General features: G+C 37.1%; 1 protein-coding gene across 7 annotated transcripts in view; it reads right to left on the bottom strand.

Annotated features, from left to right (window-relative positions):
* col11a1a (collagen, type XI, alpha 1a) overlaps positions 1-17,601 on the bottom strand; it is a 147,197-nt gene that overhangs the window by 56,788 nt on the left and 72,808 nt on the right. For all 7 annotated transcript variants that reach the window (XM_088322068.1, XM_088322063.1, XM_088322062.1 and 4 more), the window contains 11 exons: positions 14,923-14,976; positions 14,794-14,847; positions 13,237-13,290; positions 12,373-12,426; positions 8,302-8,355; positions 8,116-8,160; positions 7,972-8,025; positions 6,891-6,935; positions 4,179-4,232; positions 1,109-1,153; positions 954-1,007 (listed from right to left, as the gene is read on the bottom strand). In XM_088322068.1, the coding sequence (XP_088178194.1) occupies positions 954-1,007; positions 1,109-1,153; positions 4,179-4,232; positions 6,891-6,935; positions 7,972-8,025; positions 8,116-8,160; positions 8,302-8,355; positions 12,373-12,426; positions 13,237-13,290; positions 14,794-14,847; positions 14,923-14,976 (567 nt within the window). The remainder of the gene's footprint in view (positions 1-953; positions 1,008-1,108; positions 1,154-4,178; positions 4,233-6,890; positions 6,936-7,971; positions 8,026-8,115; positions 8,161-8,301; positions 8,356-12,372; positions 12,427-13,236; positions 13,291-14,793; positions 14,848-14,922; positions 14,977-17,601) is intronic.

Genomic DNA, 17,601 nt, shown 5'->3' with positions numbered 1-17,601 from the left:
ACTTCTTGTGATTAAGAGCATCACAAATAAACAGGACTTGACTTGCGGTTTTTGAGTTTTTCCTTGCCCTCATGTAGGTTTTAGATCAGGGGTTAGTGTTGTAAAAGTCTGTGGTTTGCAATAATCTGTGATCTGTGCAGCCCTTTGAGACTCTGTGATTAAGGGCTATACAAATAGGACTTGACTGGAGGTTTTTGAGTTTTTCCTTGCCCTCATGTAGGTTTTAGATCAGGGGATGGTGTCATAATAGTCTGTGGTTTGCAATAATCTGTTGTCTGTGCAGCTTTTTGAGACTTCTTGTGATTAAGGGCTATACAAATAGGACTTGACTGGAGGTTTTTGAGTTTTTCCTTGCCCTCATGTAGGTTTTAGATCAAGGGATGGTGTAATAATAGTCTGTAATTTGCAATAATCTGTGGTCTGTGCAGCCCTTTGAGACTTCTTGTGATTAAGAGCGTCACAAATAAACAGGACTTGACTTGACTTGAGGTTTTTGAGTTTTTCCTTGCCTTCATGTAGGTTTTAGATCAGGGAATGGTGTAATAATAGTCTGTGGTTTGCAATAGTCTGTGGTCTGTGCAGCCCTTTGAGACTCTGTGATTAAGGGCTATACAAATAGGACTTGACTTGAGGTTTTTGAGTTTTTCCTTGCCCTCATGTAGGTTTTAGATCAGGTGATAGTGTCGTAATAGTCTGTGGTTTGCAATAATCTGTGATCTCTGCAGCCCTTTGAGACTTCTTGTGATTCAGAGCGTCACAAATAAACAGGACTTGACTTGAGGTTTTTGAGTTTTTCCTTGCCCTCATGTAGGTTTAAGATCAGGGGATAGTGTTGTAACAGTCTGTGGTTTGCAATAATCTGTTGTCTGTGCAACTCCTTGAGACTCCTTGTGATTAAGGGCGTCCCAAATAAACATGACTTGACTTAATACACAAGTAAACAGCACACGTACAGGGGGTCCGTCTGCACCAGGTAGCCCAGGCAACCCTGACCTGCCCTGAGGTCCCTGCAGAAGAGAAAAACACATCATAAGAATATCGGATTTCATTCCAATACGATATCAAAGAGGTGAAAACATGTCACAATTGTCAAGTCATGGCTACATACCTTTTCTCCAGGAGGTCCGATAGGGCCTTGGGGACCAGGGAGTCCCTATAAAATGAGCACATATATCGGAATGAGACTGGGTTTCTATGGTAACGCACAAACACAACATCATTGGTGGAGTATTTTGCTGCTGTCAAGGGTTGAGCTGGTGAAAAAATGTTAAGCTTGTGAGTATGTGCATGCACTTGCACGTCAAGAAACGAAAAATTCTGGGACACTTGATTTATATATTTATGTCTGAAATCTTGATTAAACATTTGTGAATACATTTATGTGTAATTATTTTGAATGTGTTAGTCAAAAGGTGGAATGGAAGATATGATAATTTAATTAAATGAACGTATTATTGTCATGTATATGTAATTGTCATCCATCCATTATCTGCGCCGCATCCACAGTAGAGTCGCGGGGGTGCTGGAGCCCATCCCAAATATGTTCGGGCAGTGGGCAAATCACTCGCTCACTCAGACTCACACCTAGAGACAATTTGGACCGGCCTATTAACCTGATATGTATGTTTTTGGAATGTGGGAGGAAACCGGAATGCCCGGAGGTAAGCCACCCAAGCACGGGAAGAACATGCAAACTCCACACAGGAGGTTCGATCTCATGACCTCAGAACTGTGCCGCACACCCGCTAACCACTGCGCCGCCGTGCTGCCCATCTAATTCTCATTGTTTGTTAATTTGGAAAAAGTCCCGATTAAATTAAGCTAAGCTAATAAAGTAATTGCTAGAACAATGCAAATACTAGTACACAAAAGAAAAATATAGGAAAAACGAGATTTTTAAAAGTAATATCTTCAGGTTATTTTTGCAACATTGCCCATCTGAAATCCTATTTTTCTTCCATGTATATAAAAAGCTAAATAACTTAGCTGATAGCTAATAGTAGCACATTACAAAAACCCTTGTTGAAAAAAAAAATAGAAAAAAAGATTTTAAATTAAGTTAAATGTACTTTATTTATACAGCCCTTTACAACAGTCCATTCAGAAGTGCTTCACGGTAGAAATAGAAGATACAGATAAAACAGAAGCAATAATTAAAATAAAATAAAAATCAAAACAATAATAGACAGTAAAAATGATAAAATACAACAAAATGAATAAGATAAAATATTCCAGCTCCAGACTTCCTGTGCGGAGTTTGTATGTTCTCCCCGTGCTTGCATGGGTTTCCTCCGGGCACTCCGGTTTCCTCCCACATTCCAAAAACATGCATTTCAGGTGAATTGGCCGGTCCAAATTGTCCCTAGGTGTGAATGAGCGAGTGAGTTGTCTGTCCCCGTGTGCCCTGCAATTGGCTGGCAACCAGTTCAGGGTGTCCCCTGCCCACTGCACGGAGATGGCTGGGATGGGCTCCAGCCCCCCCGCGACCCTAATGAGGATAAGCGGTACGGCTAATGAGATGAGATGAGATTTTAAAAGTGTCTTCATCAAAAACCATCTTAAAAGGTTTTTAGCCTGGATTTAAAGAGGCCCAGGTTTCAGATGAGACACATCTTAGCGGGGGAGCGGATTCCAGAGCCCCTATTATTATTTTTGCAGCCTTGCTGATTTGAAATATGAGTTTTTTAAAGTAGTATCTCTACCTAACAGGAAAATACTGCCTCTAGTTACAAGGCGTTTCAAGTTACAAAGTCAAAGATATAGTACAGTACGCGCTGCAATCCCAGAGTTCTACCTGGCAACCCAGTGCGTATATGTAAATCCCAGCATGCTCTTCGCTTCCCCTTCCCGCTCTGAAAACAACTGGCAAATCGGTGCGTATGCGTGAATCCCAGCATGCTCAGTTAGAGCGAAAAGGTAAATGAACATTTTTAATATTTCCTTTATTCTTTGTTTTTTTACATTACAGGCCTCTCGTTTGATGTTTATTGGGCATTCATCGAATTTTAACCTGAATTGGTTTCATGTTCTGATGCTCTTTTATGATTTATTTTAAAAAATATATCATACTTTTGCAAGGCTTGGAACGGATTAGTGCATTTACATTCAAAAGGCGTCCCTACTTACAAATGTTTCTGGTTACAAAGCTACTCCCAGAACAAATTAAAATTGTGATTACAGGTACCACTGTTTAGATATAAAAAGTGAGATAATTTATTTAATGCGGTAATTGGGAGCAAACTGCAAAAACTCCCTAAGACACTAAATAATACACTGTGTTCCTTTAAAGTAGTGCTTCTCAATTATTTTCTGTCATGCCCCCCTTCGGAAGAAGAAATCCTCTCGTGATTGATCTTTTTTTGAAATGATCACAAAATATTGGTGAGGAAAAAACACAGATCGGTTAATATTGATGGCAACTCGTCTCTTCCCTCCATGCCAAATCTACGCATTTCGCTGAGGAAAAATTCAAGTGGTTGGGTTGTAATGTATTTCAGCGACAGCTTCATTTATTTGGCTTCATGCTGTCCGCTGCCAATAGTTTTAACATGGTAAGCACACCAGTCTTTGCTCGTCTTCCTCTAGTGTCGCAGTGAAGTGCTACGGGAGGAGACTTTTGTTTATCTCTTTACCCCGTATCTCAACGCCTGTCCCAGCCTTTGTGGTAAATATGTTTTCATGGGATCACTTGAGGGCCTTGCTACACTTTGTGTCTCCACTTCATACTTCATGCTAATACTCTGTGTTATAAGCATTGTATGGAGGCTAAATTTAAACAATTTACTCTAACACTGAGAACACCACTGCCTCCTAGTGTCGTGGAGGTGAAATTGCACTTTATTCTGGGATAGTTTCAAATAAAATCCCCCAAATCAAATGCGCCCGTACACCCCAGGGGGACCCACTTCACTATCTGGGAACTACTGCTTTCAAGATATCTCCCTCTGAGAAACCCTAGTTTTCCAGGTTTAAAATGCACTAATTTACGTTGTCACGTTTCTTTAATCCACCACTAGAATTCAAACACACTGTTCCTTTAAGATGATGTCGAAAATGAGGCTGAGATTTCAAATGAGAGGGCTCAAAAGTTCACTAGAAACGTTTTCACACGTTTACTACCAAACCCCTTCTTTGTTTTGACATAGGACAGCAAGACAGGTTGTGATTAATGACTTTACCTGAGTTCCTGAAACTCCCTGTTGGCCCGGTGGTCCTGGTTCTCCTTGCGGACCCTAAACAAAATGAAGAATAGCGGTCAAAGCAAACACGAGGCTGCGTTAAATTTAGAATTGTCATTTAGATTCCGCATGGTAACATTAAGCGAGGCGGATGAGAAAAATAAGGAGAGTAGGACCGACCCAATCATCCTTCAACTATTTAGTTTTCTAGGTTTTACACTGGAGTTGTCTTTCATTAAAATATTTTGGACAATTGATCAGAAACTGCAAAAATAGAAATCATTTTTCTCCCTGACTAATTTTTCAGATATATCTGTATATTGATGACAAATGCCATCACAAATTTCATTTAATATCATGCTTACATGGTAAAATGCAATCCCCCAAAAATAATCGGTCTCTTCTATATGTTCGTAAAGCAGGGGTGGGCAAAATATGGCCTGTGGGTCGAATACAGGCTTTTCAACCAGGCCCGCGAAACAAAAACATTAAAAATAGAATAGAATAGAATGGAATAGAATGAAATAGAATATAAAAGAATAGGACAGGATAGGACACAACAGAATAGAATAGAATGGAATGGAATAGAATAGAACAGAACAGAACAAAACAGAACAGAATAGGACATGACACGACACCACAGAACAGAACACAACAGAACAGAATAGAACAGAATAGAACAGAATAGAACAGAATAGAACAGAATAGAACAGAATAGAACAGAATAGAACAGAACAGATTAGAATATAAACCAATGGAACAGAACAGAACAGAATGGAACAGAATAGAATATAACCCAACAGAACAGAATAGAACAGAATAGAACAGAATAGAACAGAATAGAATATAAACCAACAGAACAGAACAGAATGGATCAGAATAGAATATAACCCAACAGAACAGAGTAGAACAGAATTGAACACAAGAGAACAGAACAGAACCGAATAGAATAAAATAGAATAGAACAGAATAGAATAGAATAGAACAAAACAGGACGGACCAATATAGAATAGAATAGAACAAAACAGGACAGAACAATATAGAATAGAATAGAATAGAATAGAACAGAACAAAAATCACAATATCGAATAGAATAGAATAGGACAGAATAGAATAGAATAGACAATCAGTCCGTCAACGAACCTCTGCCCCGCAAGACGTGGGTTTTGACTCGGTCTTGTTTTCCTGTTGGCATTCCCGGTATTGTTCCCGTTTATTTTTGTCCTGTTTAATATCGGTTTCCAGATTTCGTTCCTGTCTAGTTTGACCTGTTTATTTTCGATATCCTGTTTCATTATCTATCCTGTCTGCCCCGTCCTGTCCGGTATGGATCCCATCTGTCCGATATCAACTCGGGCAATTGGTATCGATCTCGTCGGCCTCTGGCTTCCAAACATTTCACGCCAGACTGCTGCCTAACGTGCACGACTCCCCTTTTCATGTAAAATAAAAGGCTTGTGTGAGTAATGTCACGCGTTTGGGTCCTGATCCTATTCTGGTTCATGACATCGGGGCCCTTTCCCCAAATGGTGAGTAAGTGCCTTGCCATGATTCTATTTATTTATTTTATTCATATAATTGTTTATTTTATTGATATAATTGTTATTTTGTTTACTTTATTCTAATCATTGTAGGTGGGTGGAGGGACATGGAGGGGATTTTACTGTCTTAATGTATACTCATTGGCTGAAAAGTGCTTATGAAATAAATTGTAATTTTATTTTTGATTTCATTTGTTTAGCCAATAATATACAGAACACAATGCAAATCCATGAAGAAGCGAAAATGGTGAAAAGTAGAACGGGTTATGGCGAAGGAATAATTGTTTGTCTAAAATTGAATAGGCCTTCGCATATACAGACGCTCCCCTACTTTCGAACATTCGACTTACAAAAAAACATTTATTTTGGGATGTCGAAAAATATCCGGACATTGCTGTAAGTTAGATTTTGTACTGTGCACCTTTTTCCGAGAATAGGACATTACTGTAGTGCTTCTTTCCGCCTCTACCAGCGTGTGGCGCTGTGGGAGGTCACCCAGCATCCACCCCGGAGAAGAAATCCGGCTCCTACTTCCTAGTTCGTGTGTAATCATTCTATTCTGTATCTCCAGCATGCTAAGAACGTTGACATTTTTATTGTTATATCCTTTCAATATGGTTGGTGTAAAGTGTAAAGAAAAGGTGAGCCTTTCTTTTCAAACGAAAGTGGAATAAGAAAGCTTGATGCGGTTGAGAAAATGGTTAGATCGCTTTCTTACACCTACTTTCTACCACAGAGGAGGAAGTCTCTTGAAGCTCATCTTCCAAAAGTAAGTCAAACTTAAATTTATTTATCTTTATAGAGTATATAATTTTATGAAATGTTTATTTTTTTTTTGTACAAAAAATACAGGTTACTTATACACGCCTTAAGCATACTTCTATAAACCTTGATCATACAAAATATAGCATTGGAGCAACTTACAAACAAATTCAACTTGTTCGTAAGTAGGGCAGCGTCTGTAACTCTCAGCGGATACAAAAAATTCAATTCATCTTCTTTCATTTCCGAAGCAAACCTACGCCCACCCCTGCCGTAGCAGCACGAGGACGGTTTGACTCCTGACCTCACAGTTGTGAATCCCAAAGGAATGTTAACAGCTAGACACAAGTGTCGTCACAAACAGAGAGGAAGCATTTCAGTCCACAGAAAGAAGCCTATCTGTTCTTACCATGTTACCTTTGGGACCTGGGGGCCCATCGACACCGGCGACACCCTGTACAGGACAAAATAAGAACCGATAAAAATCTTTACGAAATATACCGTATTTTCCGCACCATAAGGCGCACCTAAAAGCCTTAATTTTTTTCAAAAGCTGACCATGCGCCTTATAATACAGTGCGCCTTATATATGGATCAATATTAAGTCGCAAAGTCTTGCAACTAATGCAAAGCAGCCGCCGACTAGATTTTCCCCCGAAGGTGAAGTCGTCCGCGGTGTATGCTGGGATTTATATACCGGCGTTTCATTTCCTAACCAATGTGTCAATCATCATTTGAATCGATCGCTATTGGCTAAAGTTATTCGGAGGTCAAGGGGGCGGATCCTTTTTATCATTTACAGGCTCGCATAGGCTAAAGGGGCAAAACAAAGCCTGCAATTGGCCGAAAAAGATGAACGTGAATCACATGTTGGGTTGCACTACGGCATAGAGAAAACAGTATTTTACTATTCTGTACTGTATTTGTAAATATTTTACTCTCCTGGATTTACTACACTCACGGATATAAGAGGACCATGGTTGCACATTACTATTGAACACGACGACTTCAGTGAGCTACTCCGGCTATATATTTTCCCAGTATCTTGTTTCAGAGTGATATCGATGTTTCTGTGATGGGTCTTTTTTTAAATTCAACTCAATTCCAAGTGTTTATTGTCATATGCACAGTAAAGTTGCGAGCGAAAAAGAAAATAGAAACTAAGGAATGGTTGGCATTTCTTGAATCCCAAGACTTTAACCTTCCGAATGATATTTGGAACGATGCATTTGAGTGACATCGTACAGACACTGTTTCTGTATATGTCTGAGACACGTATTTGCTTCTTTGCAAGCTTTGGGAATGTTAAGGGGGTAATCAGTTTGACTGTTTTGTCGACGTTCCCATTGTAGCGCCTTATAATCCGGAGCGCCTTATGTATGGAAGATATAGGACCAAAAACTATTTTTGGGGGGTGCGCCCTATAACCCGGTGCGCCCTATAGTGCGGAAAATACGGTAGGTCAAATACACTATGGTAAGGTTGCATACAGGTGATCCAGGGGGTCCGGGGGAACCACGGGGTCCTAGCAGACCTCTTGGCCCCTGCAAATAAAGAGGGGAACAATGATTATCCTTGATGGAAAACTAGGTTTGAGTCACTTTTGATGTTGAAATATTGAAAAAGGAACTTGCACTCTCGCCAGCCAACCCTCTAGGTCCGATCTCTCCATCTTCGCCCTTCCCGGAGGAAAAGGAGACAGACATTTTGGTTATCTCTCAAAGTTAATTAAAAAAACACAACAATAACCACATATGATGTGAGTGGAAATGTCAGTTCAGTCCAAAGAAACCCCAGTACCCTAAATTGAAAGTACTTACTCTCTGACCATCCTCTCCAGGAGCACCAGGGGGTCCCATTGGTCCAAACTCACCCTAGAAAGAAGAATTTTTAGAAAATGTCCTTTCTATAACATGAAACATGCATATGATAGATAGATAGATAGATAGATAGATAGATAGAGAGTGAGAGGAAAAGAGAGAAAGAGTGAGAGAGGGAGAGAAAGAGAGAGAGAGAGAGAGAGAGAGAAAGAGAGAGAGCGAGAGAAAAGAATGGATGGATGGATGGATAGATAGATAGATAGATGGATGGATAGATAGAGAGTGAGAGGGAGAGAAAAATAGAGAAAGAGTTAGAGAGGGAGAGAGAGAGAGAGAGAGAGAGAGAGAGACAGACAGACAGACAGACAAACAGAAAAAGAGAGACAGAGAGAAAGAGAAAGAGGGAAAGATAGAAAAAGAGAGAAATAATGAGAGCGGGAGAGAGAAAGAAAGAGAGAGCGGGAGAGAGAAAGAAAGAGAGAGCGGGAGAGAGAAAGAAAGAGAAAGAGAAAGGGAGAGAGAAAGGAAGAGAGAGAGAGAAAGAGAGAGAGATGGATAGATAGATAGAGAGTGAGAGGAAAAGAGAGAAAGAGTGAGAGAGGGAGAGAAAGAGAGAGAGAGAGAGAGAAAGAGAGAGAGCGAGAGAAAAGAATGGATGGATGGATGGATAGATAGATAGATAGATAGATGGATGGATAGATAGAGAGTGAGAGGGAGAGAAAAAGAGAGAAAGAGTTAGAGAGGGAGAGAGAGAGAGAGAGAGAGAGAGAGACAGACAGACAGACAGACAGACAAACAGAAAAAGAGAGACAGAGAGAAAGAGAAAGAGGGAAAGATAGAAAAAGAGAGAAATAATGAGAGCGGGAGAGAGAAAGAAAGAGAGAGCGGGAGAGAGAAAGAAAGAGAAAGAGAAAGGGAGAGAGAAAGGAAGAGAGAGAGAGAGAGAGAGAGAGAGAGAGATGGATAGACAGACAGAAAAAGAGAGGAAAAGGAGAGAGAGAAAGATAAAGAATGAAAGAGGGATAGAGAGAAAAAAGAGAGATAGAGTTAAAAGTGAGAACAAGAAAAAAAAAAGATTAAGAATCAATAGAGAAAGGAAAGGAAACGAGAGAAAGAAAGAGAAAAATATACAGAAAGAGAAACATTGATTATATATATTTTAGGTTATTTTGTGTTTTCTTGCCTTTAGTCTTGTCATGTCTTAAACTTATGTTTTATTATTTTGTTTCATGCCATTTTCTTGTCTTTTGTCTTGTCTTGATATGCACTCATCTTTTATTACGTTGTTTTGTTTTGTTCCGGTCTTTAGTCTTGTCTTGTCTTGTCTTGAAACACACTTGTCATTTATTCACATTATGTTCCCGTCTTTTGTCTTGTCTTAGTGTGTCTTGATCTATTCTAATCTTTAATTTCTATTGTATTACCTTGTTTTGGCCTTTGTCTTTTTTTTTTTTTTTGTCTTGTCTACACTTGTCCCTTATTATGTTGTTTTGTTTTGTTCCGGTCTTTAGTCTTGTCTTGTCTTGAAACACACCTGTCATTTATTCATATTATGTTCTTATCTTGTCCTGTCTTTTGTCTTGTCGTAGTGTGTCTTGATCTATACTATTTTTTATTTGTTTTCGATTGTGTTATCTTGTTTTCGCCTTTGTCTTGTTTTATGTCTTGTCTACACTTGTCCTTTATTATGTTGTTTTGTTTTGTTCCAGTCTTTAGTCTTGTCTTGAAACACACTTGTCATTTATTCATATTGTGTTCTTATCTTGTCCTGTCTTTTGTCTTGTCTTAGTGTGTCATGGTTTATACTAATCTTTATTTTCTATTGTGTTATCTTGTTTTGACCTTTGTCTTGTTTACACTTGTCCTTTATTATGTTGTTTTGTTTTATCTTGTTTCATATTTTACCTTGTTTTGTCTCAAACTACAATCATTATTAATCAATTTTATTTTGTGTTGTCTTGTCTTTTGTTTTGTTGTTATGTTGTTCAGTGTTGCTTGTCTTATTCTGTCTTGAAGTAAACTTATCATTTATACATTTGTGCTATCGTGTCTTGTCTTTTGTCTTGTTTTATCTGACTTTAAACACACTTGTATTTTTTTCATATTATGTTCTTATCTTGTCCTGTCTTTAGTCTTGTCTTATTGTGTCTTGATTTATACTAATCTTTATCTATTTTGTTTATAAATTTTATTTTGTGCTATCATGTCTTTTCTTTTGTCTTGTTTTATCTGACTTGAACTACACTGATATGTATTGATTTTATTTTCTGTCTTGCCTTGTAGGATTATCTTATTTTATGTTATTTTGTGTTATATTGACTTGTCTTGTGTCTTGATTTACGCTTACATTGTTTTATGTGATTTTGTTTTATCTTGTCTTGTCTTGTCTTAACTTGTCTCGGACTACACTTAATATCTTTACATTTTATTTTGTGCTACCTTGTCTTGTCTTATCTGACATCTGACTTGAACGACAAAAAAATCTTGTTACAGTATCTTGTCTTGTCTTTTGTCTTGTTTTCGTGATGACGTAGGCTTATCTTTTATTTTGTGATATTGTTTTAATGAGTCTTGTCTTTCGTCTTGTCTAGAACTACACCTTTTAGCAATATTATTTTAATTTCTTATTGTCTTTTGTCTGGTCTTTTGTCTTGTTTTTCTGTCATTTGTGTCTTGTTTTGTCTGTTATTTTCAGTGTTTTTTTCAAATTGCGTTCTTATCTTGTGTAGTGCAGTCTTGTTTGGTTCTTATTTTGTCTAGTGCAGTCTAGTTTTGTTCTTATCTTGTCTAGTGCAGTTTAGTTTTGTTCTTATTTTGTCTAGTGCAGTCTAGTTTTGTTCTTATTTTGTCTTGTGGAGTCTAGTTTTGTTCTTATTTTGTCTAGTGCAGTCTAGTTTTGTTCTTATATTGTCTAGTGCAGTCTAGTTTTGTTCTTATCTTGTCTAGTGCAGTCTAGTTTTGTTCTTATCTTGTGTAGTGCAGTCTTGTTTGGTTCTTATTTTGTCTAGTGCAGTCTAGTTTTGTTCTTATCTTGTCTAGTGCAGTTTAGTTTTGTTCTTATTTTGTCTAGTGCAGTCTAGTTTTGTTCTTATCTTGTCTAGTGCAGTTTAGTTTTGTTCTTATGTTGTCTAGTGCAGTTTAGTTTTGTTCTTATTTTGTCTAGTGCAGTCTAGTTTTGTTCTTATTTTGTCTAGTGCAGTCTAGTTTTGTTCTTATATTGTCTAGTGCAGTCTAGTTTTGTTCTTATCTTGTCTAGTGCAGTTTAGTTTTGTTCTTATTTTGTCTAGTGCAGTTTAGTTTTGTTCTTATTTTGTCTAGTGCAGTCTAGTTTTGTTCTTATTTTGTCTAGTGCAGTCTAGTTTTGTTCTTATATTGTCTAGTGCAGTCTAGTTTTGTTCTTATATTGTCTAGTGCAGTCTAGTTTTGTTCTTATTTTGTCTAGTGCAGTCTAATTTTGTTCTTATTTTGTCTAGTGCAGTCTAGTTTTGTTCTTATTTCGTCTAGTGCAGTCTAGTTTTGTTCTTATTTTGTCTAGTGCAGTCTAGTTTTGTTCTTATTTTGTCTAGTGCAGTCTAGTTTTGTTCTTATTTTGTCTAGTGCAGTCTAGTTTTGTTCTTATTTCGTCTAGTGCATTCTAGTTTCTTATTTTGTCTAGTGCAGTTTAGTTTTGTTCTTATCTTGTCTAGTGCAGTCTAGTCTTGTAATATCTGCTTGTCTTGTCTGATGTATTTTCATATTTTTTATAGGTGGAGCACATTAAACCAGTATTATAAAAGACCATAACCCTTCAACAAGCCTTTATCCATACTTCTTTTTGAAAAAAAAATTGCAGGTTTAACACTCCCTATTAGCATGTTAGGAGAATTTTCATGAGTTGGATATTCATAACACACATTATACAAGTTACTATAAAACCTTGTAAAATATTGTCTCTATATCAACATCTTTATAGATTACCAAATGTTTTGATGTATGTCATGTAATGATAAAAAAAAAATGTGATCCCTTGTTTACTTTCGGGTCTTTAGTGTAGTCTACATATGGAAACCATGCAAACATAACCATACTAACCCTGTTTCCTTTTTCACCAGGCAGTCCGGGGAGTCCATCAAAGCCTCGGTCGCCCTTTTTATCAAAAAGAGAAAATAAGTCACCTCACAGCATCAAAACCAAGAAATATAGAGTAATTGCTAATAGCATATTGTGTAGAAGTCTGGGGCAATAATTACAAAAGTTCATTACAGCCCCTTTTAATCCCCCGAAAACGTGCAATTAGAACCATACACAGGGTAGGATATCGAGATCAGGCTCATATGTTATTCCTGCAGTGCAAATTATTAAATATACATTTAATTCAGTAAAATATTTCTACTATTTAAGGTCAACAAAAACATAGTTCCAGAAAACATCCATAAATGATTCATTCGGAAAGAGGGAAATTATAACTTAAGGGGCTGTAGTGAATTCATAATCGCAAAGGTGAGAACCACCAGGAAAAGTATGTGTGTGTCTGTGTGTGGAGTCAAACTTTGGAACAATTTACAAGATGAGATCAAACAATGTCCAACTATTCACCTGTTCAAATTTAAATACAAAAAAAAAACATGACTGGCGGAATACAGAGATGAAGAAAATGGGGTATGAGTGATGCAAGAGATTGGGAATAGTGCGTCTAGAACTATGATTAACTTTGTGTTATTGATGCTATTCTTATATCAAAATTGTTATTATTAATATCATTATAATTGTTGTTATAGCATTGGTGTATTTAATAGGGAAGATGAAGGGGTAGGGAATCAAATCATTTGCTTATTACTACCCCTTTTCGAACATATTACGTAACGTTATTTTGTTGTTAAATGATTGTTTTTGTTCTGTTTTTATTTTGATGTTCGAATAAAGTTTTCATTCATTCATTCATTCAGTATTTGGCACCTTGCTGCCCGACTCTCCAGGCATCCCGCGTGCACCGTCGGCTCCGGCACGTCCCTGGAAGGAAGACAATTCAAACAAATAGGTTGGAGTCATTTTGCCTTGATTATTATCTTGAAAAAACAGTTGATGATTCCACTTAAAATGTTTTTGAAATAATTGTAACCATTAAGTCACTTATTCTCTTTCCGACTGACTTTGAAATTGCCAGACAGATTAAACATGGAAGCGATTGATCCGAGGATTTGAAAAGGTGGAGGTCTTTAAGCACTTATCAATTGATTGTTTGTTGGGCTGTAAATAATCCTCTCGGCACGCGTCCGGCATACAAACACATACCTGTCAAGCTGTACGTTTTTGCCGTAAAAAGTAAGTTTATTATGCATTTTTAAAAAACGCAAATTTGTCAATTATGGGTACCATTCGGTATACACCGACTACCACGAAACGGCAAATCAATCAAGTCAAACGAGTTCGAGTTGTGTAGTGAAAGGAAGTCCGTCTCTTTTTAGAGAACCGGCTCTTTCGGCTCAACTCATTAAAGAGAGCCGGGTCTCAAACAGCTCACTTGCTTTGATGCGTTATATTACGAATTATTATTGTTGTTGTAAGCAGCACGGCGCAGTGGTTAGCGCATGTGCGGCACAGTTCATGTCATGGGAACCTCCTGCGTGGGTTCAAATCCAGCTCCAGACTTCCTGTGCGGAGTTTGTATGTTCTCCCCGTGCTTGCGTGGGTTTCCACCGGGCACTCCGGTTTCCTCCCACATTCCAAAGACATGCATGTCAGGTTGATTGGCCGGTCCAAATTGTCCCTAGGTGTGACTGAGCGAGTGAGTTGTCTGTCCCCGTGTGCCCTGCTATTGGCTGGCAACCAGTTGAGGGTGTCCCCTGCCCACTGCCCGGAGATGGCTGGGATGGGCTCCAGCCCCCCCGCGACCCTAATGAGGATAAGCGGTACAGCTAATGAGATGAGATGAGATGAGATTATTGTTGTATAAAGAAGTTAGTATAAAAGTTGAAAATGATAATTTAATGCAGAAAATAAATTCATAATTTGAATAAGAAACTTCTACTTAATTCTATTTGTATTTTTTCCTTCCACGGTGAATGTCCAAGCGACTTTATTTTTGAACTTTTTTTTATAATAAACCTCAGTCATGTCGAGCAACTCAGTATCCCTGTCATGTCCTGCACGGTTGTCAGGGCGCCCAGCTGGCCCCGCCCCTTGACACCGGCTGACCTGCATTTCCTGATTACTCCTATGGGTACTTAAACTAGCCTTTTGGAACTGCCCTTGGCCAGATCGTTGTTTACCCTTGTTGAAAACCCGTTCATGCCTGTTTGATACCTGTTTATTCTTGTGCTTGTTGGACTTTGTTGCACTTGGGTGTAACATTCTGAGAGATTCCTGCAAGTTCTGTTTAATCCCGTTAAATGCCTAGTCTGTAGTTTTGCCTGCATTTGAGCCTGCTTTGTTTTGTTTTTGGTCCGTTTGTGTGTTGGACAACTTTTCTTTCTCAATTAAAGTGCCTTAGTGAAGGTCAGTGAGTTCACTCACCCTCTTGCCAGCTTTTCCCGTTTGTCCCGGGGGCCCTTGGACGCCACGGGGGCCCTTTTAGGCACACAAGGAACACAAGAGTGAGTGTCTTTTGGTTATTTCTACACTTTTTGATGCTATTCATCTTACCTGTGGACCAGGGTCACCAGCTTCACCTTTCAGGCCAGTTGAACCAGGTAGACCCTTGATAGGAGAGAGGGCAGATGGAATATGGTTTCTTTAAAATCTTTTATCCAACAACACATCTATCTATCTATCTATCTATCTATCTATCTATCTATCTATCTATCTATCTATCTATCTATCTATCTATCTTCACATATGTCTATCTATCTATCTATCTATCTTCACATATGTCTATCTATCTATCTATCTATCTATCTATCTATCTATCTATCTATCTATCTATCTATCTATCTATCTATCTATCTATCTATCTATCTATCTTCACATATGTCTATCTATCTATCTATCTTCACATATGTCTATCTATCTATCTATCTTCACATATGTCTATCTATCTATCTATCTTCACATATGTCTATCTATCTATCTATCTATCTTCACATATGTCTATCTATCTATCTATCTTCACATATGTCTATCTATCTATCTATCTTCACATATGTCTATCTATCTATCTATCTATCTATCTATCTATCTATCTATCTATCTATCTATCTATCTATCTATCTATCTTCACATATGTCTATCTATCTATCTATCTATCTATCTATCTATCTATCTCCACATATGTCTATCTATCTATCTATCTATCTATCTATCTATCTATCTATCTCCACATATGTCTATCTATCGATCTATCTATCTATCTATCTATCTACACTTATGTCTATCTATCTATCTATCTATCTATCTATCTATCTATCTATCTATCTATCTATCTATCTATCTATCTATCTATCTATCTATCTATCTATCTATCTATCTTCACATATGTCTATCTATCTATCTATCTATCTTCACATATGTCTATCTATCTATCTATCTATCTATCTATCTATCTATCTCCACATATGTCTATCTATCGATCTATCTATCTATCTATCTACACTTATGTCTATCTATCTATCTATCTATCTATCTATCTATCTATCTATCTATCTATCTATCTATCTATCTATCTATCTATCTATCTATCTATCTATCTATCTATCTATCTATCTATCTATCTATCTTCACATATGTCTATCTATCTATCTATCTATCTTCACATATGTCTATCTATCTATCTATCTATCTATCTATCTATCTATCTATCTATCTATCTATCTATCTATCTATCTATCTATCTATCTATCTTCACATATGTCTATCTATCTATCTATCTTCACATATGTCTATCTATCTATCTATCTTCACATATGTCTATCTATCTATCTATCTTCACATATGTCTATCTATCTATCTATCTATCTTCACATATGTCTATCTATCTATCTATCTTCACATATGTCTATCTATCTATCTATCTTCACATATGTCTATCTATCTATCTATCTATCTATCTATCTATCTATCTATCTATCTATCTATCTATCTATCTATCTATCTTCACATATGTCTATCTATCTATCTATCTATCTATCTATCTATCTATCTCCACATATGTCTATCTATCTATCTATCTATCTATCTATCTATCTATCTATCTCCACATATGTCTATCTATCGATCTATCTATCTATCTATCTATCTACACTTATGTCTATCTATCTATCTATCTATCTATCTATCTATCTATCTATCTATCTATCTATCTATCTATCTATCTATCTATCTATCTATCTATCTATCTATCTATCTATCTTCACATATGTCTATCTATCTATCTATCTATCTTCACATATGTCTATCTATCTATCTATCTATCTATCTATCTATCTATCTCCACATATGTCTATCTATCGATCTATCTATCTATCTATCTACACTTATGTCTATCTATCTATCTATCTATCTATCTATCTATCTATCTATCTATCTATCTATCTATCTATCTATCTATCTATCTATCTATCTATCTATCTATCTATCTATCTATCTATCTATCTATCTATCTATCTATCTATCTATCTATGTTTAAATACAACCACTAGAGGGAAGTGTTTGGCTAGAAATAAAATCTCTTTTGGTCATCGATAAGACTTTACTTGCTCAATTCATTTATTAGTGATGGGAATTCAGTAAATCGGTTCTTTTGAGGGAACCGATTTACTCCAAAACGGTTCAAATGTTCAAAAGTTTGGTCCCGTTTAAATGGCACATTACCAATAATGTGTTGCGTTATGTTTAATTATTATTGGCGATATTAATGAAACACAACGCAACAGCTTAACGTGTTGTATTGTAATGTATTAAGATAGCCTTTATTGCTTAAATATGCAGTGAATTTTTACATAATTTGAACCTTCAAAATTGTTTATACTAAGCAAAAATGAGGCCACTCATATTGACCAGTCACAGGCACCCTTAAGAGATGGATATTGAAAGAGAAAGAGGGAAGAATAGTGAAAAAAGAACGAAAGCCAGAGAACGAGAGAGAGAGAGAGAGAGAGAGAGAGAGAGAGAGAGAGAAGGAAAGAGAGAGACAAAGAAAGAGAAAGAAAGAAAGAAAAAGAGAGAAATAGAGAAAGAAAAAGACTGAAAGAGGGAAAGAGAGAGAAAGAAAGAGTGAGAGAGAAGGAAAGAGAGAGACAAATAGAGAGAGACAGACAGACAGACGGACAGACAGAAAAAGAGAGAAATAGAGAAAGAAAAGACTGAAAGAGGGAAAGAGAGAGAAAG

The sequence above is a fragment of the Urocampus carinirostris genome, chromosome 18 (genome assembly GCF_059441175.1).
Source record: "Urocampus carinirostris isolate Australia breed hairy pipefish chromosome 18, RoL_Ucar_1.0, whole genome shotgun sequence".
Classification (NCBI taxonomy): domain Eukaryota; kingdom Metazoa; phylum Chordata; class Actinopteri; order Syngnathiformes; family Syngnathidae; genus Urocampus; species Urocampus carinirostris.
Note: the sequence above shows the minus strand (reverse complement) of the source record. Positions and strands in the feature narration are given on the sequence as shown.